Source organism: Gigantopelta aegis, chromosome 9, assembly GCF_016097555.1.
Source record: "Gigantopelta aegis isolate Gae_Host chromosome 9, Gae_host_genome, whole genome shotgun sequence".
Classification (NCBI taxonomy): Eukaryota; Metazoa; Mollusca; class Gastropoda; order Neomphalida; family Peltospiridae; genus Gigantopelta; species Gigantopelta aegis.
This window is the reverse complement of record NC_054707.1, coordinates 20,571,879-20,598,166: the sequence shown is the minus strand read 5'-3', so window position 1 is coordinate 20,598,166 and position 26,288 is coordinate 20,571,879. Positions and strand designations below refer to the sequence as shown.

At 38.0% G+C, this 26,288-nt stretch overlaps 1 protein-coding gene across 4 annotated transcripts; it reads left to right on the top strand.

Moving 5' to 3' along the window:
* The first annotated feature begins 367 nt into the window (after positions 1-367).
* LOC121381206 lies at positions 368-25,771 on the top strand. 4 transcript variants are annotated; one of them, XM_041510401.1, is made up of 9 exons: positions 418-440; positions 2,582-2,771; positions 5,932-6,038; positions 9,403-9,576; positions 14,988-15,167; positions 16,527-16,716; positions 18,449-18,540; positions 22,906-23,016; positions 23,835-25,771. In XM_041510401.1, the coding sequence occupies exons 1-9, from the start codon at positions 438-440 to the stop codon at positions 24,144-24,146; spliced, it is 1,359 nt and encodes a 452-aa protein (XP_041366335.1). In that variant the 5' UTR covers positions 418-437; the 3' UTR covers positions 24,147-25,771. The 4 variants fall into 4 exon arrangements, with proteins under 4 accessions (XP_041366338.1, XP_041366335.1, XP_041366336.1 ...); XM_041510402.1 differs by lacking the exon at positions 418-440 and adding an exon at positions 786-914; XM_041510403.1 differs by lacking the exon at positions 418-440 and adding an exon at positions 926-1,080.
* Positions 25,772-26,288: the final 517 nt, after the last annotated feature.

The following is a 26,288-nucleotide window of genomic DNA, read 5'->3' as shown; positions in this document are numbered from 1 at the left end:
ATATAGCGTTTTTCCAATATGACGTCATAAAATGGGAATCCTTGCTCCAAAAACGGTGCGTAAACGGAGCATTTTCGAACACTGTCGGAAACGTGCCACAATCGGATCCGACATATAAACGTTACGGACAAGTGTGCCCGTCTTCATTAAAAAACAAAAAACAAACATTAGTTCCTAATCAACCGTTATCGGATGGTATTCGGGCACGGCGGAGCAGGGGGCTGGGGTTGGGGGGGGGGGGGGGGTGGAGAGGCTCAGGACATCTAGTTTTCAACATTTTCCTAGGAGCATAAGGAATCATAGGCTCCCATTTTTGTAAGGGGGCAGGTTGGCTTTTGCCCGAATTAAACAAAAATGCCAGCTATACTGGTTTGCAAACGAATCATTAGGCTACGCATTTTTACACGGATTAATACTAAGTTTGAGGGTAGAAATACATGGTAAAAAGCTTTTAGATTAGCATATTTTGTCCGAATATTTGTATCATTTTTGCCCGAATTTGAGGTTTTGCTTGTCTCGTACGCTTAAGCCCCCAATGTCTACTTGCTACCGCCGTGCCTGCTTTTACGGACGACAAACGTATGTGATAAACGGATCGTTAACGGGTGTGCGTCACTAGCTTAGTAGCTGTAGGGTTCGTTTTTGTAATGAATGCAAATGTTATGGGTAGCCTAATATTCTTTCTCTCGTTTTTCTTTCTTTCTTGGTTCGCAATGGTTTTTCATTGCTTCCCAATAGATGTTCAGCTTTTATATATTCTTTCGCCGATCATTTTCCGGGTAACACTATGTTTTCAAATTTGAAGTCGCGTTGGAAAGGAAGTTTGTTTTTCGCCGCCTTTCTAACTTTCTAACGCTGTAGCCTACACATTTTGCTTAAATATAATGTGTTGTCCACACAATATGCACTAACAAGTAAGATATTTGACCGATTTATATGATCTCTTATTAATGATCAAACTAAACAGGAAATTAAATATAAACCTAATTTTTGAACCGTCCGGTTCCGTTTCGGTGGGAAGATTGTTTTCATCGATTCGTATCATTGTCTGCTGGTTATAGACATTTGACAGGGGTCAAGGTTAGACCAGTTTTTATTTTAATGTGGCGAAGTATTGTAATAATATACATATGTAGCTAATTTTGAATTTTAATGAATTCAGTATTCCAATGATGTCACTTTGAATCTCCTTACAATAACCATAAACTGGGTAGATGATGTTTCTGTTTTAAGAAGGAAGGAAATATTTTATTTAATGACGCACTCAACACATTTTATTTCGGTTATATGGAGTCAGACTTATGGTTAAAGACCGCACATATATTGAAAAAGGAAACCCACTGTCGCCACTTCATGGGCTACTCTTTGATTATCAGCAAGGGATCTTTTATATGCACCATCCCACAGACAGGATAGTACATACCACAGCCTTTGTTACACCAGTTGTGGAGCACTGGCTGGAACGAAAAATAGCCCAATGGGTCCACCGATGGGGATCGATCCTAGACCGACCGTGCATCAGGCGGATGCTTTATCACTGGGCTACGTCCCATCCCCCCACCCCCTGTTTTAAGAATGCAGGAAAAATTCCAATGCAAAATTGCTATTGAAATGTTTTTGTATGAACATTACTAATGCACCTGAATGTGTTTGAAGAAAATCTTATGATTAAAAAAATGTACCTTTTACGAAATATGTAAGTGAAATTATAGTAAGATATGCTATATTTATTGTGTATTGTGTATTGAAGCCAAAACAAGGGTGCGAAAAGAGACTGTCATCGACCATAGAATGTGGGTGCCAAAATTTAAGATTCCTCAGATGCGTTTTCCTATCTCTATTCACCATGCTTTATATATTACTTCCATAATGTGTCATCCTGCTGTACATAATATTTTCATATAAATTGAAAAGAATAGTTTCATAATCATTTAAAGCCAACACCAAATGTTTGACATACAATAGGCCTAACAGATGATTGATTAATCACTGTGATCTAGTGGTGTCGTTAAACAAAACAAGCTTTAACTTAAAGACAACATTAATCATACATTAATGATACTTGTCATTAATTTTGTCAAAAGGTCAACTAAACCAGAAAAAAGCTGTAACAATTTTAGGTATGGCGCCATACCCCCAATTTTTGTTTGGATGGCATTTTACCCAATTTATCATCTGGCAATACTTGGTACAGTGGTAGGGGCTGGGTCGTATGATGGCAAAGCCACAAAAATTATTTGTCAGTATAAAAGCAAAATGTATGAGGCTCACCCTTGAACCTCTATTTCTTAGCATATTCACGTCTTCGCCACTAATTGATTGCTAGGTGCACCCCTGTTTTACATTTATAAATGATGATATACATTGGGAATGCAAGATTGCAGCTTTAAAAAAATATGTTATCAAGCTAAAAAAATTATTAATTTATTTTTAATTTTTATTAATTTTATTTAATTTTTAATTTTATTACATGTATATTATTATTATTAGTTAATTTTAGTTAATTTTAAATTTCATTATTTTAATTAATATAAGTTTTAATTAATTAAATATTATTTCATTATACTATTTTTTTAAATAGTATTTCAGCATGGGATGTGAATGTGGTAAGAAAGAGAAACAAGTTTTCCGAGAGAGAAGAGGTTCAGTGAGTTCAGGAAAAACATTTCGTGCTATACTGAAGAAGAGCTTACCAAATCTGAGAAATATTATTAAAGCAGAACCTGGAGTTACAATTGTGCAAGGAAAAACTGTTGTTATTTTTGTTTTTGGTGAGTTACTGTTTGTACATGTATTTTAATTGTCACAAATATGGACTTGACTCCAATTTGCGTATACTAGTATACATACATGTACCTTGGCCACTCAGGGCTAGCTCTGGCACTTGCCAAATTCGCCAATTGCGAATTTTAAAAACAACTGGCAAATTTTAATTTTTATTTGCTGAAAGAATTTTATGTATTAATTGATATTTTGTTTCAAAATAACTGGGTATCTATAAAATTGGGATCTTTAATAGATAATTTGGCGAAATTTTCTGCTGACCCAGAGCCAGCCTGACACTCAGTAGGTGATATATTTGTTGTGCTTGTGTGTCGATTGCTACAAGGATTTATCAAGATGTCCTGTAGGTCTGAACATACACCCCTTCCCAAAAGAAAGTGGCACTGAAAATTCCCAATTAAAAAATATATATATATATATACACGATGTATATATTTAATTGTGTCCTTTCTAATAAATTAATTTAACAGTAGTATGCTGCATCATTTGGTGGCCTGAAAAAAATTCCAAGTATGATTTACTCGCGCTAATTTTCCTAATCACGTTAGACATCGGACCATGGCAAAAAATCCTGGATAAATCCCTGTGCTAATTTAAAGGCATACTGTCACAGATTTAAGGACCTTATTTTTCTAAAAATGGATAATAAATAAAAATTATATTAATTGTTGGAAACCAAATCTAGCTATTGCATCATCTTAACTGAACCATGAAGGAGTGAAATCCATGTCAACCCTCTTGGCAATTTTAATTTTTGAATTATGGACCATTGCCATAATTCAATTATTTTTACAAAATATCATTTATAAGTGGAGTATGGTGGTTATGAAGATGATTCAATAAAATACATTTAGGGACAAATCAAATTATTTTTGTTCAGGTAATACTTTGTTAGACCATTAAATAGGTAAGTGGTCTGTGACAATATGCCTTTAAGGACCAGCAGACTTTTAGTAATTCTTTTTGCTAATTTTGTATTATGTTAGCAAGTTTTAATCACAGATGACCTTTAAACTCTGTTCAAGTAAAATTTAACCTATGATAAACACAAACATTTTGAACACTGTAGGTTCTTTGTGCATTTATGAAATCTATCGAAATGCTCATTCAGCTATGATTTGTTACACATTTGTTCATAATGATACTCCAGGCCCATACGCAGGATTTTTTTTGGGGGGGGGGGGGGCGGGCGGGGAGTGTGAATACCTTGTGATGGGACCACAGTGTTCGAGATTAAAATTTTTGGGCAGTATCCCAGTTGGATACTAACATTTCAAAATCTGGTATCCCATCTGAGAATTTAGTATTATATGTATCCCGGTGGGATACTGGGTTCTTGAAGTCTGGTATCCAAAATTAAATTCTGGTATCCCCGGGATATCGGGATACCGTTAATCTCGAACACTGGACCAACAGTGGAAAAAATTTGATAGAAAAAATGTGGACCATGGTAATTTGGGGTGTGCATATGCACCCATTACACCCCTCCTCCCGCCCCCCACCTCCCCCAGATCGATCCCCGTCAGTGGGCCCACTGGGCTATTTCTCGCTCCAGCCAATGCACCACGACTGGTACATCAAAAGCCGTGGTATGTGCTGTCCTGTCTTTTGGGATGGTGCATATAAAAGATCCCTTGCTGCCAATCGAAAAGAGTAGCCCATGAAGTGGCAACAGTGGGTTTCCTCCTTCAATATCTGTGTGGTCCTTAACTATATGTCTGATGCCATATAACCGTAAATAAAATGTGTTGAGTGCGTCGTTAAATAAAACATTTCTTTCTTTCTTTCTTCCCACTGAGCTAGATCCCCATGAGTAGTTTCCCTTCTGAACACACTAAATATTGTTTTTCTATAGTCCAATGTATTTTTCATTTCAACTTATTTTTGTGCTTATATCCAATTAAGGTTCAAGCACATTGTCCTGGGCACACATCTCAGCTATCTGGGCTGTCTGTCCAGGACAGTGGGTTAGTTGTTAGTTGGTTAGTGGTTAGTGTGAGAGAAGAGGGTGTAGTGGCCTTACTCTTAAGAACTCGCTCTGGGTTGGACCGGCCTCGGTGGCGTCGTGGCAGGCCATCGGTCTACAGGCTGGTAGGTACTGGGTTCGGATCCCAGTCGAGGCATGGGATTTTTAATCCAGATACCGACTCCAAACCCTGAGTGAGTGCTCCGCAAGGCTCAATGGGTAGGTGTAAACCACTTGCACCGACCAGTGATCCATAACTGGTTCAACAAAGGCCATGGTTTGTGCTATCCTGCCTGTGGGAAGCGCAAATAAAAGATCCCTTGCTGCCAATCGGAAGAGTAGCCCATGTAGTGGCGACAGCGGGTTTCCTCTCAAAATCTGTGTGGTCCTGAACCATATGTCTGACGCCATATAACCGTAACTAAAATGTGTTGAGTGCGTCGTTAAATAAAACACTTCTTTCTTTCTTTCGCTCTGGGTTGGAGCCGGTACTGGGCTGCGTACCCTGTACCTACCAGCTTGTAGTCTGAGGCCAGTGTCCAATGTATTCATTTGTGACTATGGGTGGGATCTTTGTTTTTTGCATGGTGCTATGGAATTGAATGCAACCACGGTATGGGGTGCCCCCCCCCCCCCCCCCCCCCGAAAGAAAATGGGTAAAATTTAGGGTTACGGTTTAAGAAAATCATACAGTAATGATAAGAGTAATTAATTTTGTCAAAAGGTCAACTTAAAACAAACATTCTGCAAAACATTTTGGGTATGGCACCATACCCATTTTACCCTCAGGCAGAAACTCTGAAAGGCCATGGTATGTGCTATCCTGTATTTGGGAAACTGCATATAAAAGATCCCTTGTTGCTCATGGGGAAAATGCAGCAGGTTTCCTCAAAAACAAAATTTTCAAATGTTTGACATCCAGTAGCCAATGATTAAAAGATCTCTAGTTGTGTCATTAGAGGAAAGTAACTACCAATATAATATTTGTTGACAAATATAGTATACAAATTGCCTGAAGAACTTGATAAGACTTATAGTGGATTGGCAACTTGGTATTTTCATTTGTTAATTAATTTTTTAGATTATATATTTTGAGGAAAAAAAAGTGAATTTTTTTTTTTATGGCTGACGTCATTTATAGCTGAATAAAATTTGGTTGATTATAAATGTTAATTTTGCAGGTGGCCCATCATCAAAGAAGGGTATAGTTGTTAACGATCTTATTAACACGTTCGACTTCAAGCTGATCAAGATGGAAAACCTTCTTCTTGCAGAACTAGCTGAAAAAGTAAATATTTGCTTCTCAGATTTTGATATTGAAGCAAATCCCAGAAAATGATCAGAGAATTAGACTTCCATTTAGACTTGAAGGGTAACTTTACAGCGATGTTTTAAAATTTGAGATAAATGCAAATAAATATTATATACTCTTCAAAAAAAGTAGGCGAACCTGAAATATTAATGTTAATATCAACTATTAGACCAAACATACGTTTTGACCACAGACATCCTAGTAAAGAACGTTCAGGTCTGTTTATTAACACACCGAAACACATTCCATAGTTTGCACATGCATCATGCAGTTGCCCCACACACGTGCGTGGGGTGTCATTCTCGATTTTGACAATTTCCAGGAAGGTCCATGAATCACTGTGGAACATTATTTCTGTCAATCTTTTTCATTCTGTTGAGCATACAGTTGTTATTGTTTTGATTTTAGTCATTTTTATTGTTTGAATTTGTGATTTACTGATAAAAAATCGTCAACTTTAAAATTTCACTTCTGACCTCAATTGTCCTTCAAGATTTTTGGTGGTCATGAAACCTACTGTAATACTGAACTACCGGTTATAATGTTTGCCCAATTAATCCACTATCATCGTTTAACCATTTCCCACAGCTAATTTACCTTAAAATTTTGGCAATTGTAAATTCTTGAATTTTTTTAAGAGTATAATTGATATTAATTCTGAAAAGTAGGAATTCTAGATATATCTGTAATTCTGTGAAAAATAAACTAGAAAGTAAAAAGTGCTTGTATAAAACTGATTATTAGAAATCAAATTGTGTATTATTTTTTAACAACATTTGCCACCTGCTCTCTGCCAGTTTCCAGCCTTGATTTAGCTTTATGGTCAAGTATAGTGAAATAAAATGGTCACGTTCATTTATTTTCTATATTGCATGTATGTAGGATTAATAAAATAACTGGTTACTGACTTAAGATATTGATGGGGCGGAATGTACTAGCCCAGTAATAAAGTGCTTGATTGATGCATGGTCAGTCTGATGGATCGATCCCCGTCAGTGGGCTCACTGGGCTATTTGTTGGTCCTGCAGCCAGTACTCCACAACTGGTATATCAAAGGTCATGGTATGTGCTATTTTGTCTGTGGGATGGTGCATATAAAAGATCTTATGCTACTAATTAATAAATGTAGCAGGTTTCTTCTCTAAGACTATACGTCAAAATTACCAAATGTTTCACATCCAGTGGCCAATGATGAATAAAACAATGTGCTATAATGGTATCATTAAATAAAACAAGATAATGGATTTAACCTGCTTGACAAAGCCTCGTGGCATCATAATTCTAACATCCGCAGGATACAGCCGATATGTTAATTAAAACAGTAATCAGTTATTCTCTGTATGTTATCAGCATATGGGGTATGTGAAAAAAAGGGACAAATTTACTCAGCCTCTTTGTCTTTAAAGCAGGTGTTTAAGCATTGTAAACATGTGAAGAGTCGTCTCTAAAATGCTGTAGGCCCTACACACATATATACTAAAACGCAAAAGAAACGCAGGTTCTCATTAAATTGGATATAAAATATTAAAAAAACAAAACGAAATGAAGATTTCAACATTTATTTTGGAGCTACACCAATTCGGCACACATTGGTGTTGGAAATTTTTGATTGAATTCCTTTTTGGCTATTGTTTCATGTCATAAAGTAGGGTGGGGGTCCATGTTAAAAATGTGAAAGAGACGACCTGTAGCATTGTCAAAGTCAGTATCGCGTGTGACCACCCTGGGCATTCAAACAGGCAGTGCAACGTCTCCTCATTGAGTTGACAAGCCGTTGAAAGAATGCCTGAGGGAGTGAGTTCCATTCATGGACCAATGCTGCCTCCAGCGCCTGCATATTCTGAGGTTGTCCGCGAGCCTGAAGGCGACGTCCGATTTCATCCCAGACGTGTTCGATAGGCGCCATGTCCGGTGATAAGGCTGGCCACGGCAACGTTGGGATGTTGTGCTGAGCCAGCAACGCCTGTGTTGCCCTGGCAGTGTGCGGCCTGGCATTGTCTTGCTGCAGCAAGCGCACACGTGGGTGAGCGGCAAAGAAGGGAACGACGTGATTGTTGATGACGTCATTTTGGTACACGGCGGCATTAACGCGTTGTCTGAACACATGAAGTTGTGTTCTGTGGTTGAATGAGAACCCACCCCACACCATCACACTACCCCCGCCCCATCGGTCGGCCTGCAGAACGCAGCAGTCGGAGTAACGTTCATGTCGACGTCGCCATACTCGGATTCGGCCATCAGCGTTGGAAAGATTGTAACGGCTCTCATCAGTAAACAGAACTTGTTGCCACTGGCCACGTTGCCATCTTTGATGTTGTTGCGCCCACTGTTGACGTTGTTGGCGGTGCCGAGGGGTCAATATTGGTCCCACATAAGGACGGCGGTTACGGAGTCCTGCTGCCCTCAGACGGTGTCGGACGGTATCGGCGGACACTGGACCACGTGGACCACGCACCTGGTGAGCGGTGTTAGCTGCTGGCAGCATCCGATTCCTAAGGTGGGTCACCCGGATGTACCGGTCTAGGGCTGCGGTTGTCACCCTCGGGCGGCCGGTGCGTGGTCGATCGTTCACAGATCCAGTGATTTGGTGACGTTGAGAAAGGCGTGCGATTGTCGAAACATGACATCCCAATTGTCTGGCTACAGCAGTACGGGTCTGTCCGGCTTGCAACGTCCCGATGGCCATCCCTCGCTGGAGTTGCGTCAGTCGCGGCATTTTTAAAATGTGATTCTGTTGTCTGTCACTACTCAAATTGAATTTATGCGATTAAATCCAGGTGTGTAGGCTTTATAAGCATTTCAATGAGTGTGTTTGCACTGGATTCATGATACGGATGATCCAGCACGTGCAAACAACGTGTTTTGAGAATTCGTGACGTCACACAGGTAATGAAATTGACACGCAGGTGGGACTGCGGTGTGGGTGTGTGCCATGTCCTTTAACACAGTTGAGGTTCAATTCCACCAAAGATACTGCTTTACAAAGTGCAATTCTTTCGCATTTTCAGGACCTGCGTTTCTTTTGCGTTTTAGTATATATCCATTTATGCCATCATTTAAGAGAAAGAATTGTTTTTTCTGTAACATGACATACATGTACATGTATTGCATATCTCTCGAAGTTCAGTTTTATATATCTTGTTTGGATAGAAATTTTATTGTCATATTGTTGAGTTGTACTGATATACCTTCACTGTTAACTCTCAGACTCCGGAAATTGGTGTATATCATATTTTAGAAATGTACTCTTCATATGTAGTTATACAGCCATGTAAGTCAAAAACAGGCTTTGTAAATTTGGCACTAGCTCTTACTTCCCTTTCCTTTCATGATTTAACAGAAGAATTCTGATACATTCCGTACGAACTGGATCTTCGAACTGTTACGAAAAGAGATTTCCAATGATCCCCAATCTATGTATTTGATAGACATGATACCGAATCTCCACGGTTTTGTCAACAATGAGTCATTCGTACGAGACCCAACATCGGAACTGAAGGAGTTTGAAATTAAGGTAAGTTTGAGAAGTGAAGCTTAACCATGTCTGCAGAAACATACGTCTTGACGTTACAGTGCTTAAGCATTTGCTTCTAGGTCCTGGGTTTTTATTACACCATGGTGGAAGAGATTCCCTGTGTGATATTTATCATCTCTTCAATTTGTGGAATTTGTGGAATGTGCATTTTCAGAGGTCATGACCTGTGATCAGGTGATCGACTGCGTCACACAGTACAACTCTCCATAGATGTTCATGCAAATAGTGTGTGCATGGTTCTTTCGATTCATATTTTTAAAATTCTTGCTGTCAGTTAGTAGCATAATTTAACAAAATATATTTTAAAATAATTTTGTTTAGCTTTCAAATGTTTATAATATTGTTGTTTGTGTAAACTTCATAGATAGATGTGTGACGTAGGAATGCAAAGTTTCATTGATAAATAGCTAAATGAAGTGACCACAACATGACGTCATTTTGCTAAATGACGTCATTTGGTCAGCAACGTCATTGTTCCGGTTTTTAATCTGTGCATTTTTGTGTCTTGTTTAGTTATTTTGGAAGTCATTCTGTGCGATTATTGTTCATAAATGTGCAGTGTAATAAATAAAATACTATATATATTCATTCCCGTTTGAGACTGTTTATATTGCACTGTCACTCATAATGTACGACTGAACACAAACTCATTGTAATATAAACAGTCTCACACGGGAACTCGTTTAGTATTCTCTATATAGGTAGTACTAAACCAAATAACTTCCGGCTGGGTCAAAGTTCGAGGTGCACCAGATTGGTGATAAATGTGAGTGTATTGGTTGTAAAAAAAAAAAAAGTTTCATCTGGGCAAAAAATGTATGCAATTTTATTTCATCTAGTACCACTGTGTCAAGTAGCCTTGTGCTTGAAACATGTATGGGGTACTTGTAAAAAAAGGTACTCAAATTTTGTGCGGAACTAGGGTAGTCATAGACGCTACCTGTTATCTCAGAAATGAGCACCTTGACCCCCAATTTTTTCTGATTCACTTTAAGGGTGAGGGGTGGTAGTATTTATATCCGTGGCGTTTATGTCGATTGATACGCTGCAGGTAGGAGTTCTAGCCACATATGTTACTATTGTCGTCTATGGGATTTGATTTGGTAGTAGTACACACCCTGTATTTCATGACTGTCAACCAACCTACAGTTAGGTTTTTGTAGCTCATTGGGTTGGTTAAAGAAGGAAGAAATTAATGTTTTGTTTAGGCCTTTAATTAAGGACACACTCAGCACATTTTCAGTTATGGTTATATATATGTCAGACGTATGGTTAAGGACCACACAGATATGGGCTGCTTATTCTAATCAATTTAGCAGCAAGGAATCTTTTATATATACAGCATCCTACATACAGGATAGCACATACCACAACGTTTGTTACACCAGAGGAACTTGATGTAGCCCAGTGGTAAAGCATTCACCTGATGCGCGGTCAGTCTGGGTTTGATCCCTGTTGGTGGGCCCATTGGGCTATTTCTCATTCCTACCAGTGCACCACGACTGGTATATCAAAGGTTGTGGTATGCGCTATCCAGTCTGGGATGGTGCATGTATAAAAGATCCCTTGCTACTAATGAAAAACTGCAGTGGATTTCCTCTCTTACGACTATTTGTCAAATTTACCACATGCATGCTTGGCATCCAGTAGCCGATAATAAATAATCAGTATGCTCTAGTGGTGTTGTTAAACAAAACAAACTGTAACTTTGTTACACTAGTTGTGGGTTACTGGCTGGAACAATAAGTAGCTCAATGAGTCAATGGACGGGGATCGATCTTGGACCACCCGCACATCAGGTGACCGCTTTACCACTGGGCTACGTCCCACCCTTGTATGGATAAAGAAAGTTTGATTTGTTTAATGACACCACTAGAGCACATTGATTTATTGCCATCGTCTGTTAGGATGTCAGATGTTTGAAAAATCTGACTTGTTAAAAATTATAAATGTACAAGTTTATTACATTATCTATTAGTGGTAGGGGTGGGATGTAGCCCAGTGGTAAAGTGTTCGCTTGATGTGCGGTCGGTCTAGAATCGATCCCCGTCGGTAGACAACTGGTGTAACGAAGGCCATGGTATGTACTATCCCGTCTGTGGGATGGTGCATATAAAAGATCCCTTGCTGCTAATCAAATTGAGTAGCCCATGAAGTGGTGACAGCGGGTTTCCTCTCTCAATATCTGTGTGGTCCTTAACCATATGTCTGATGCCATATACAACCATAAATAAAATGTGTTGAGTGCGTCATTAAATAAAACAATTTATAAAACTCCTTCTATTAGTGGTTCTCGTGAATTTAAATGTGCGTAGTGTGTAATAAACACTCAAACACAACAATTGTTCATGAGAAATATTGTGCCCTACAATAGCTCATGTATTTTTTCATGCTGAGGTCATATAACATTTGTTCTATCATTTGTTCATTCGTTTGATCGTTCATTTGTTGGTTTATTCATTTCTTCATTACTTCATTCATCCATTTATCCAGACCTCACCATTTAAGTGGAGATAATTCTCTTGTTCCCCATCACTCCTCTGAGACTAGTTCTAGGAGAGTAACTTTTACCTCTCTTAGCATGTGAATTTTTTAAAGTTCTACAAAAGGATTAGATATCAGGCTTTAAGCTGTCACTCGCCAAATGCGAATTAAAAGTTGAATTTGGCAAATATAGTTCATTACTAATTCAGGGCACAGTATTTCACGAGAACCGTTCTGTTCGCATGTCGGTTACGCAACTTAAAAATCAGGAGAACCGCCAATCGGTTACGTGGTGAACAATTACATTCTAAAATTAAAAATATCATATATCAGTAATGAAAGTGATAATCAATTGTTTTTAAATACATTTCAACCTCCAATGTAGCACAGAACCGTAATTCAAGTGTTTTAGGATTATGTAGGCCTAACTCATCGGTTACAAGAACAATATTCACATAACCGAACAATCGGTTACCTAAGTAAAACTCACGTGAACTGACTTCCGGTTATGTAAGATTTTGAAATATTGTCTGCTGCTAATTCGCCAAAAAGATAAAAAAAATCTTATGTTGTTTACAGATGTACCTCTATTTTTGCTGTTTGGATAAATGAACTTGAATCTGGTAACAGATTTTCTAAGCAAATTCACCATATTGCTAATATTTCATGGGCTTCCACCTAAACCCTGAAATATTAATGCTTAGCAGGGTTTCTGCCAGAGGGTAAAACAGATATTGCGCTATACCCAAATGTTTTTGCAAATTTCTTTTTTAAATGAACCTTTTGACAAAATTAATTACTCTTATCATTACTGTATGATTTTCTTAACCCTAACCGTAAACTTAATCCATTTTCTTTATGGGGGAGGCCCCCCATACCCCCTGGTGACTGGTTGCATTGAATTCTATAGCACCATACTCAAAAATGTCTTTCAGGCAGAAACCCAGCTCAGTATGGTAATCTAAGTTAGGGTAGCAATTAACCACTCTCCTTTGATTCCTTTATTCAATGACTTCCAGATGATAACCCTACTGAATATGGAATTGTATTTTAAAAAACAACAAACAAACATGGTGACTGTAACTTCGATATTTCACACCCATTACTACATGTATATGGATATTTACCACTGTTAGTGAAAATGTTAGTTCAGTTGGCCTATTTTAACAACATTTGGTCTATTAATAGATAAAATATTGTTAAATAGCTACAGATTCAAAATTGTAATTAAAACAAATACTTAGGGCCTAAATGTTCACTGAAAGTGGCAAATATCCATATGGTAATGGGTGTGAAATGTAAAAGTTACAATCCCCATCCTTTTTATATACTCTTCAAAAAAAGTAGGGGAACCTGAAATATTAATGTTAATATCAACATACTTTTTGACCACAGACATCCTAGTAAAGAACGTTCAGGTCTGTTTATCAACACACAGAAGCACATTCCATAATTTGCACGTGCATCACGCAGTTGCCCCGTACACGTGCGTGGGGTGTTATTCTCGATTTTGACAATTTCCGGGAAGGTAGATTAATCAAAATGGAACATTATTTCTGTCAATCTTTTTCATTCTGTTGATCATACAGTTGTTATTGTTTTGTTTTTAGTCATTTTTATTATTTGAATTTGCGATTTACTGATAAAAAAAATGTCAACTTTCAAATTTGACTTTTGACACCCCAGTCGTCCTTCAAGATCTTTGGTGGTCATAAAACCTACTGTACTACTGAACTACCGGTTGTAATGTTTACCCAATTACTTCACTGTTATCATATATCCATTCCACACAGCTAATATACCTGACAATTTTGGCAGTTGTAAATTTGTTCTAGAGTTCCCCTACTTTTTTTGAAGAGTATATATTGCCATATTCAGTAGAGTTAACATTGGTGGGTTTTTTTTTTGGGGGGGTGATGAGGGAGGGGGTTAGCAACTGATATAATAGCATTACAGTTTTGGTATCATATGATTTGGCTGTGCTACCAATGTATTTCAAAAATATATACTCGCGGAAAAAAATTCCTGTGCACCAAATAATTGCATATAGAGTATAATTTACTTGAAATCTAGTCATAAAAAATTAAGTAAATAAACGTGTAACCACTTCCTTCCATATCCCAGCAGTGCCCAGTCAATTGCACGAGCTATTCATACTTTGTGATCATAAGTTGCATTACTAGCATTCTTGGTCACATGCTCCTCTTTGACGTCATTTTTCTTAACATTGGACTCTAAAACTAAATGGATTCTCATCACTCAGAAAAATACTTTTTATGGCATCTGATCGTCGTCAGTGTGATGTCACGCCTCCAAGAAAATTAACTTCTTTGAAAGATGGGCGTGATTGCAGTTAGAATGGCACAAATGTTGTTGCTAGTAATTTTGGTGTTTATTGGTGTTCATCAGAAAACTATGCAGTGTCTCCGGAGATGTTCTCAACAGTTTAGGAATACTAGGGATCTTCCATGTTTAGTGAGTCGACACGTGACGTCACGTTAACCAATCGTCAATATCAAGCGGGTCCACATGTGGAATCATTTGGAATTGACAAGTTTAACATCCCAATACATCCCTGTGTTAAGGCCAATCAGTGGAAGAACTTTACGCAAGCGATTAGGTGATCACAAAGTACGACTATGACATGACGTCAATACGTTGTTCTGTTATATCGTCACCGACGACGCACCAAGCATTGTGTAGACCGTATTTTAGGTTCAGAAGACAGAAGGGGATCACTGTACTTTTGACATAAATAGTACATCTATGTAAAACACAATATTTTTTTTTTTTATAAATATACGTCTCACTGAAATTTTAATGATTCACGGGAACTTTTTTCCGTGAGTATATTTTAATGCACAAATTAATATCTGATGCCTATTTTTTCTTTCGTTTGCTTACAGTTTCCTATTTCTTTTGCGATTAACTTCTGTGCTGAGGAAATGGAGATCCGATCAATACATAACACAGCACAGAAATTACTTGCCAATAAAAGGAACGAGTCCCTTGTACCAGCAGATCCAGACATGGACTCAGCAGATCACCCAGTCGAAAACGTAGAAATAAGTCATCTAAACCAAAAGGTAAGATGGGAACTCGGGCATCAATTGACGGGAGACGGTGTGATTAATCATGCAAAAAATGACACACCGACTCCTAAAACTGGTGTGATGGACAACATTTTAGTGCATTATTAAAAACCTTTATTGTTTTTTATTAAAGTCTGCTCAATAACTTGATGCATGCAGTACGTCTCACACATTTTATGATTTTTTTCATTTAGTGGGCGGGATACAGCCCAGTGTTAAAGCGTCCGCCTGATGGGTGGTCAGTCTAGGATCGATTCCCATCCGTGGGCCCATATGGCTATTTCTCGTTCCAGCAAGTGCATCATGACTGGTGTATCAAAGGCCGTGGCATGTGCTATCCTGGCTGTGGAATAGTGCATATGAAGGATCCCTTGCTACTAATGGAAAAATGTAGCAGGCTTCCTCTCTAAGACTATATGTCAGAATTACCAAATGTTTGACATCCAATAGCCAATCATTAATAAATCAGTGTGCGCTAGTGGTGTCGTTAAATAAAACAAACTTTACCGGTAACAATCTTGTTTAAAAAAAAAAAAAATTGTATAAGCATCTGTATTTAATGTTTTCAAATTTATATATATTTTTTCATATGCCCATCTATGAATTGTTGTATTATGGTATGGCGTTGTCCGTCCGTACATCCGTCTGTTAGCTTTTTCTTGTCCGGACCATATCTTACATACAGACGCATACAGGATTATCAAACCTCACATGTAGGAACCTGGGATGGCGGTATGTAGCATACTATAACTAGGTCACTGTGACCTACTTTTCACTGTACTGCACATAACAGTAAATCCTTGTCCGGACCATATCTTGCATACAGATGCATACAGGACCATCAAACATCACGTGTAGGAACAACTTGGGATGGTGGTTTGTCACATACAATTACTAGGTCTCTGTGATATAAATAAATCAAATATTTTGTCTATATTCTGAACATCATGGTTTTCCATCAAACTCCTGACGGGCATATCATTATCATGTACATGTACCTCACCGGTACTCTTGTTTCATTTTAAAATGATCTGTCCAAAATCTGACAGTTTTCGATTATAATCAGTCAGTGAAACATCAGTATGTATTAATCTCATATACATGTATATTATGTGAACCGAATATTAATTTATTTCTTAAAAAAAATTCCAAGTTGATTTGAAAGGGGGAATGATTTACCGTATATCGCTGTGTATTAGCCGACTCCATGCATTAGCCGACCCCCTAGTTTCACCCTCCAAATCGGCTTTAAAATTATAGACCTTGTATATAAGCCGACCCCCCTATATAAAACTAACCAAGTTTTTTTTTTTAATTATTATTATTATTTTCTTGTTTTATGTTTTTTACCAGGTACGGACTCTTTTATATGAAAATGCAGTCAAACATTACCTAGCTTACTTCAGTAAGTCGAAAAGGCTCGTCACTGTAAACACAGGCCTTGCACCCATGCCATTCATCTGGGGGGCACTGTGTCGGATATTCTCCGATTTCCAGATAATTAGCACAAACAGTGAAAACATACAGATTCTCTTTACATTTGGTGAGTATTTATATTTATTTGGCCCCTCTTTGAGCAAGGATCGAAATTCTCAGTCAGCAGGCAGCAAATGCTGCTCAAACTGCACAATTTGTTTTGTGATAATCAGTGTCCAAAGCTAGTTTTGCTTTCCATCTTATTTCTGACAGTATATATTCCAGATACCGGTATATATTGAGAATTCTAGATTTTTACAAGCGATAATACAAACCTTATGCTTTTATCCACATTTGTGTCAAGTCTTCCGCGTTTGCTCTTAGAAGGAAGGAAATGTATTATTTAACGATGCACTCAACATGTTATTTTTTTTACGGTTATATGGCTCTTAAAAAGTTAACATTGCTAGAGTAATTTAGGACAATTTGTAGAACTGATTCTCAATTTCTTGTATTTGATTTATCTTGAAATTTGACAAGCAAAGATTGCTTCCCACGCCACAATGTGAATTTCGAGCCTTGATTGAGATCTACACCCCTCTCTGTGAGCCAGCAATAAGTAATATCATTGATATAAATGTCTCAGATTCATCTGCATTATAAATATGGTTATAGCTCTATTTCCCACTAATGGCATAATATTTTATTTTATTTATATTTAAATATGGTATTTAAAAAGCAAAACAACAAACACATTATAAAGATCAGTAAATGCAGCAACCCCTTGCTTAATATGCAGAAATATCCCATTCAGTACTTAATATAAAGAAAGAAGAATTTTTTTTTTAATGACACATACTCAACAAATATTTATTTACAGTTATATGGTATTGGACATATCGGTATATCTACAGTAAAAAAAAAAAACCCCTAAATCGGACACCCTTGGGACCAAGTAAAATGTCCAGTTTTAAGGGGTATTCGATTTAGAGAGGTTCTTTTTTATAATGATATTTAAAAAGGGACCATGAAAACATCTGGTTTTGAAAGAATTCCGGTTTACTGAGGGTCCGGTTTTGAGAGGTTTCACTGTATATGGTTACAGACGACACAGATAATGAGAGAGGAAACCCTCTGCCACTGCTTCATGGGCTACCCTTTTTGATTGGCAGCAAGAGATCTTCTATATTTACCATCCCACAGACAGTTGTAAAATGCTGGGCGGAACAAGAAATAGCCCAATGGGCTGTCCTCCACAAAATGAATTGATCGTGCGACAGCATCGCTTGGATGACAGAATATTATGGGCCATTGCATGGCCCTTATGATGTGCAACATGTAGTTATTTCGCAATTCCAAATTGGAATCTAGTGTTTCATATGATATTGGATGATGTTTGGCCACTAAGCGATGGTGCAATAGGAAATTTATGACACGATCGCTACAAAGTGTGTTCGTAACATCTTAGTAGGTGCTGTCTTTAATATTGTTTAGGTGGGAACACAGCCCAGTGCTCACCTGATGTGTGGTGGGTTTAGGATCAATCCCTGTCATTTGGGCCCATTGGGCTATTTCTCGTTCCAGTCACTGCACCACAACTGGTATATCAAATTCTATGGCATGTGCTATCCTGTCTATGGGATGATGCATATAAAAGATCCTTTGTTACTAATGGAAAAATATAGCGGGTTTCCTCTCTAAGACTATATTTGTCAGGATAACCAAATGTTTGACATCCAGTAGCTGATGATTTATAAGTCAATGTGCTCTAGTGGTGTCGTTAACCAAAAACAAACTTTTAACTCTAATATTGTTGGGGTTTTTTATTTAGTCATGCTGTATTTGTGATATATTTGCAGATGGAGAAGGTATACCTGATGAAGAGCTATGCAAACATGGCCTTATTAAAATTGATGTTCATTCTGAACTGGACAACTCGAAAGTAGCACCTGTAAGTAGAATCGGTATATTAAATAAGTTAAATATTTTACTTCTTGCAATTTTTGTCACTGGTGGGGCAAAACCAATTAGTGTCAATATAACCATACATGTATGTTAGCCTCTTGGTAAAATCTGTTGTCGTGTTAATTTTTCCATATCTGTGAAGTAGGATGTATCTCGGTACATGGTTAAAGCACATGTGAGGGGGCATGTTAAGGGCTGGAGGGTGGGATCTAGCCTTTTCATTGTGGGTGGGACGTAGCCCAGTTGGTAAGGCGCTCGCTCAGTGTGCAGTTGGTTTGAGATCGATCCTTGTTACTGGGCCCATTGGGCTATTTCTCGTTCCAGCCAGTGCACCACAACTGTGGTATGTGCTATCCTGTCTGTGTAATGGTGCATATAAAAGATCCCTGATGCTAATCGAAAAGAGTAGGCCATGATGTGGCGACAGCAGGTTTCCTCTCTCAATATCTGTATGGTTCTTTAACCATATGTCCGACACTTTGACTCGCCCGTACAACTTTTTGAATGGCCCGTGACCGAATTTCGTTGAAAAAAGAACTTACTTAAATTGTACTTTAAAAACATGTTCTCATAGCATACAAATAATAATAACAACACGAAAGAAGGAAACAGAACTTGTTTTAGTTATATTGCAAACTGTTGTAATTAAATTATAATTAGGGCCTATTATGTTGTCATGGGACCACAATCAAACATGTGGAATATTTTACCAAGGTTCGGTCTTGGAATTATTGTCATTGGCATCATTTGCAGTGATGGTTGGGTATTTGGAAAAGTACACTCGGTATATTCCGTAAGAAACGAAAACGTTCCAACATAATGTAACTTCGGAAAACCTCATGCTCGTAAACAAAATCTTTCTGCGAAACATAGTGTAGCGGAATGTGATGAGTTGAATCTACGAATACATTTAGGTGGCCGAGGTTTTCCGAATACATAATCAAAACCGGCCAAGGGATTCAGCATGGTTTCTATTTTATTAGACTGTACGATAGACTGGGGAAGTGGTCGCTATTATGTCCTATATGGGTTTGATTGCGCAGATACTAATAAGAAACCATAATAAGAAACAATAAATAAAAAATAACTTTCCGATCTCTTACAAACATTAGTTACTTGCATTTTGATACATAATACAATATGCGAAATTTTTCGGTCGCCAAGCGAACGACACATGATAATGTTTTGACTTGCCCGACACTATTCTAAATCGCCATGGGCAATCGGGCGACCGTAAAGTGCACACCCTGCCATATAACCTTAAAAAAAATGTGTAGAGTGTGTCGTTAAATAAAACATTTCCTTTCCTTCCTTCATCCTTTTCGTTGAGTTTTTTTTTTACCTCCAAAACAGTGCTCTATGACTGGTATATCAACGGCTGTGGTATGTGCTGTCCTGTTTGTAGTAAAGCACATGTAAAAGATAACGTGCTGCTAATGTTAAAATGTAGCAGGTTTACTCTAAGAATAGATGTCAGAATGACCAAATGTCTGCTAAATCAGTGTGTTCTAGTGGTGTCATTAAACAAAACAAACTTGGTGCAGGATTTAGCTCAGTCAGTTATTAAGCACTCACCTGAGGTGCTTGCATCGTAAGATCAACTTACCTCAATGGACCCATTAGCTGACGATTGATCTATCAAAGGCCGTGGTAAGTGCTGTCCTACCTAGGAAAGAGCATATAAAAATTGTGTGGTGAAAAAAAAAATTTTTTTAGTGTAACAAATTTGTTTAGGAAAGAGCATATAAAAATTGTGTGGTGAAATTTTTTTTTTTAATGTAAACATTTTTTAGTGTAACATTTTTTTTTAGTGTAATCAGTTAGAATTTCATCATGGATCATTTGTTATAATCGACAATCAACTTTTGATGATACTGTTGGTTAGAAATATGTGAACTAAAGAAGGGTTGTCATTGCATGTATTATGACCATACATGTACATGCACTAGCTGTGTGTTAACCCTACATTTTGCTAATTCTACCTTTAATACCTATTCATTACCTATTTTCTTGAAACAAACCCAAACCTTAGTACATTAAATTTTACATCAGTTCCATCATCTATATTGTATGAACAGTTACAATGAATGAATGAATGTTTAACGCCACCCCAGCACGAAAAATACATCGTCTATTGGGTGTCGAACAGTTACAATTAACGTTGCAGCGACAATCGATTATGAATTTTGACAATTAATAATCACATTCATGTAGCTCAACTGATCAATTTTAGATTATTATCAGTCACTGGAACATAATATCACCACTATTTTTACTTATTATATGATACAATTACAAACTTTTCGCCGTTATACAATTTGCTGTATTCTGATTGGACAAGTTACTAAAAAACTGAACGTTATCCTTCGATAAGCCTCAGAACATGAAGGAAAGAAATGTTTTATTTAACGACGCACTCAACACATTTTATTTATGGTTATATTGCCTTGGACACATGGTTAAGAACCACACATATATTGAGATAGGAAACTCGCTGTCACCACTTCATGGGCTACTCTTTTTCGATCAGCAGCAAGGGATAGCACATACCACGGTCTTTGTTACACCAGTCGTGGTGCACTGGCTGCAGCAAGGAATATCCCAATGGGCCCACCGGCGGGGATCGATCCCAGACCGACCACACATCAAGCGAGCTCTGTACCACTGAGCTATGTCCGGTCCCCCCACCCCTCAGAACATGATGTCATACTGTTGGGATGTCATTATGTAAAACAGATCATGGAAAGGACTTAAAACTTGATGTTTTGTGTATTTTTAACTCAAAAGAAGTGATGTTTATAATTATAAAAATTGTTTGTCATTTTTGGTGAGTTTATCAATGTATAGGTCACAAATTTAGTATAACATTGCTTTACTACCCCACATGATTTTATACAATTTGTAGACCCAGCGATTTTTCGCTATCGCGAAAAGCTGACAGAATTCGCCAATTTTTCATTTGGAAATGGAATTAAAATTTTCAGCGAAGTTTAAAAAAACATTGCCGTTTTACTGTTGTCACAAGCTGTAAAACTGACGATTAATCACTGTACAGTACTGTTGGCAAACGCGTAATGTCTTATTTACCGAGTTTATTACTTTGCACCTGTGTAGACGGAACAGTTTTTTGCCAGGAAATAAGTTCAGGCATTCTTTTGTCGCTAATGCTTGTTTTGGGAGACTCATTTTTATACTACACATTAAACTGAATGATGACTTCGGGAACCAGTCAAAATAGTTTACAAACATTTAGCAAAAAACAAGACTGGCTGAACGTAACAATTTTATTTATTTCCGCTGTGGCATGTGGAAATCACAGACTGTCAAAGTGGTGATAAAAATAAATGTTTACGGTTTGTCAACCCTGAGCCCCTTTGAATAAAACAGTGTACTTGTTTGTTGGGACAGTTTTGCTTTATATAGTAGTTATAACTGTGACCTTTGCTCCTGATGTGATTTTTCTTTACTAACGTGTAAATTGATTTAATGACAAATAGTGAGGCATTATTACCGTATCACTTTCTATTAAGTTGGTTGGTTGGTTGTTCACATCATTACAGTCATAATATGTACCTGAAATATCCTGCATTAATAACATTTTCTCCTTTAATTTGTCACAAAAACTTTGAAATGTAAAATATCTTTTTTTGAAACGGAAAACCACTGGGTCTAAATTTGTGACTGCTATTCATCAATAAACTCACAAAAAACAACAAACAAATCTTATATAATATATAGAGAATAACTGGATACTGTCTTAAGATATCGGCTTTATCATGGGAAGGTTAGAATGGACAGTAATCAGTCATTTCTTTTATCCTGCAATCCTACGGGAATAGTCGGAAAATCATTATTTATTCCATTTTTGTGTGAGCAAATAGAGTATTGTCTACCAAGCAAGGCTTTTGCCGTATATATATATGACGTCATACAAGATACATGACGTAATTTTTTTGTAAGACACTAGCTACATTCTGTAACATTCAAAAAGCATGTCTAAACTCTAATTCATAATAAATATACGAGTTTTGTATTATCACAAAACTAAAAGTTATTTGTATTTACTGTACTTAAACAAATGATTTAAAGAGTTTGTTTATTGAAAATCTAGTCTGAAACACTCGAGTTGAGTTGGGCTTATATCACGTGACCTATATTTGTGGTCAGTGACCGAAAATATAGAGACTGATCTAGTCATCATATCTTGCCAATGTATACAGTGATTGCGGGACAAATACAAATATAAAATAACATACTGATCCCTGCGCTGTGACTAGCATGATGGGTCAGGTTGTAGCAAACCAAACATTTGTTAACCATGACCTGATTATTATAACAAAATTTTTTTAAGGAAGCTGTTCTACAGACAGTAAACCAATTGATAGGAGACCATGACCCTTCATCCTTGAAGTTTTATGTCAATCTGCACGGAACGTCGGTTGTCAAAGGTGCCAAATTTAAGGTACAGCGTATACGACCGAGTCTGTAAAACATCACTGCTGTAATAAGATTTTATAGACATTTATAATTTTACACACGCCTTGCGGTCGATTCGGTCATATTATTCAGTTTATGTTAGTAGATATAGATATATATTTATGTAATATTGAATTAATTAAGACACCAACTAGCTGTAGTTTAAAATGGGCTGAGGTAGTATCAAAGAAATATTCCTTTTCATTTTTTAATAAATAAATATTCAACAATGCCCCAGTACTAAACCCCTCCCCCCAAAAAAAAACCACCCCAGCTATTGGCATTTAAATAATATCCTTTTTATTAGCATTTGTCACCATCATGTGTTGCTAACTTTGAACATCCACTTAATGAGAGGCTTCTCTTACATACCCATATTAGTCCCCTACCAGTCCACCCAGAGGTGTCCCACATATTATTATTGTTTTTCAGACTTTATTTTCACAATGCCTCAAGATATATCCAGCTGAAGTTTTGTGTATAGCGTTATTATGTTCTGTTACAGGTCAAGTTTAACTTTAATGGCGATTAACCATTTTTGACAGAGTTATGGCCCTTGAACTTGATATTGCGGTAAAATATATAGCCTTATTATATAGCCTTAACATGTACAGTCACAGATCAAGTGACTTTCAAGGCGATTTAACCATTTTTGATGGAGTTATGGCCCTTGGAACTTAGGGGATAACAAAAAAAATACTACTTGTGGGATCCAGTAGCTGGGAACATGTATTGCTTCAGAAGTATTCTCAGAATGCTTTGTTGAAACTGCTTCATTTGCAAACGATTACGTTCACATTGCAGACCATTAACAACCGAATTGCGTTTGTCGACTCTGTCAGTGAACCCCTGTCGGAGGCGATGCCGATCGAGCCGGTCTTCGGTTGCCAGTGCAGCTGTTCTCTGCGAGTGAAGACCATAGGCACGCCGGAGAACGCCACGTGCTACTTCCCCGAGGACACCGACATACAGCTGTGCAAACACGTCGCCTACGTGATGAGCGAATGCATCAAGAACGGCAACAACATACTGCCTAACAACGGCATACCACCGAGCAACGGCATACAGCTTAGCAACTGCATACAGCATGGCAGCTGCATGCTTTTCAACAATTAACGATTTAATTCTTCTTGAGAAATGATCATGTGGGAGGCATTAAAGGAGGAGTGTGAGGGAGGCATTATGGGGAAGTGAGGGGGGCATTAAGGGGAGTGTGAGGGAGATATTAAGGGGGAGTGTGAGGGAGGCATTAATGTGAAGTGTCAGGGAGATATTAAGGAGTGTTAGGGAGGCATGGGGGAGTGAGAGAGGCATTAATGGGGAATCTGAGGGAGGTATTAACGGGGGAGTATGAAGGAGGCAATAACAGGAATGTGAGGGAGGCATTAATGGGGAATATGAGGGAGGCATTAACTGGGGAGAGGGAGACAATAACGAGGGAGTGTGAGGGAGGTATTAATGGGGAGTGTGAGGGAGGCATTAAGGGAAGTGTGAGGGAGGCATTAAGGGTGAGTGTCATGGAGATATTAAGGGGGAGTGTCAGGGAGGCATTAAGGGGGAGTGTCAGGGAGGCATTAAGGGGGAGTGTCAGGGAGGCATTAAGAGAGCATCAGAGAGATATTAAGAGGGAGTGTTAGGGAAGCATTAATGGGAGTGTCGGGGAGGCATTAAGGGGGAGTGTTAGGGAGACATTAAGGGAAGCATAAGGGAGATATTAAGGGAGTGTCAAGGAGGCATTAAGGGGGATTATGAGGTAGGCATTAAGGGGAATGTGAGGGAGGCATTAAGGGAGAGTGAGGGAGGCACTAAGGGGGAGTGTCAGGGAGGCATTAAGGGAGAGCATCAGGGAGATATTAAGAGTGTCAGGGAGGCATTCAGGGGGAGTGTCAGGGAGACATTAAGGGGGAGTAATGGAGGCATTAATGGGGAATATGAGGGAGGCATTAATGGGGGAGTATGAGGGAGGTATTAACAGGAGAGTGTGAGGGAGGCATTAATGGGAGGTGCAACGGGATGGAGCAACTTTGTTGATGTTGGGGTGGGGAACTTGGTTGATGTTTGGGGTAGGGGACTTGGTCAATGTTGGGTGTGTGGACGGCACTAATTACGTTTTGGGTAGTATTAGTTTCTTTTTCTGTTGTATATGTGGCCATGTTTGTGAAAGAGAGTACAGATGAGGAAATATGGTGTAATATTTTTGGAGGTATTTTTTTGATAGCCAATGGTTATAAGAATACGATGTCCATATATTTCAGCTCGAAAATATATATATGACGACTGGAATCTTGAACATGCAATAGTGATGAAAGTTGTCTCCATTTTTAAAAGCGAGTTAAAAGACGTCAGTGATAGTATTCTGTGCAATTAACGTATAGTGAAACATCATTTCATCATTAAAATATAATTGATGACAGTAACATGCTTTTCCTTCTTTCTTTTTTTAATATTTCAAATGCTTTTATGGTGACAACATTTCCATCCAAGAGGTGCCCAAACATGTTCCACACGGACACTTGACATGACGTCAATTCAGACGTTTTCTGTGAATGACGTCATGCCACATCTGTACTCTTTGTTTTTTTCGCAAATGCGGTCACATATTTGGTGCGAGTATAGGACTTTAAAATGCAAGATTTTAGCGTTTTTTTAAATCACCACTAAAATATAAAAGAATATATAAACACCAATAAATCTGCACAATTGTATGAAAATGACCAGGAAATAAAAGTGTTTTATAATGATTTTTGTTTTTATCCAACGTTTTTATTTAACCTTTTGTGTACCCAGACCCTATTCTAGCCAGCAAAATGGAGGGTTTTATCGCTGAAAGTCTGCTCAAGTTGCTTATTTATTAGCAGTAGTGAGAAGTCAAAGTCGCAGTAGTATTGTGGATTAATCCGATATCAAACACAAAATCACAAAACGGACATCAAGACACCAACTTGTGTAGTGTCACAGCTTACATAAACATCTTGTTGATCTGTTGTTTTACTTTGGCGAAAGACATCAACACATGTTCCCGTCGGTGGGCCCATTGGGCCATTTCTCGTTCCAGCCAGTCGACACGACTGGTATATCAAAGGCCGTGGTATGTACTACCCTGTTTGTGAGATGGTGCATATAAAAGATCCCTTGCTGCTAATCGAAAACAGTAGCCCAAGAAGTGGCGACAGCCAGTTTCCTCTCAATATCTGTGTGGTCCTTAACCATATGTCTGATGCCATATACTGTAACCGTAAATAAAATGTATTAAGTGCG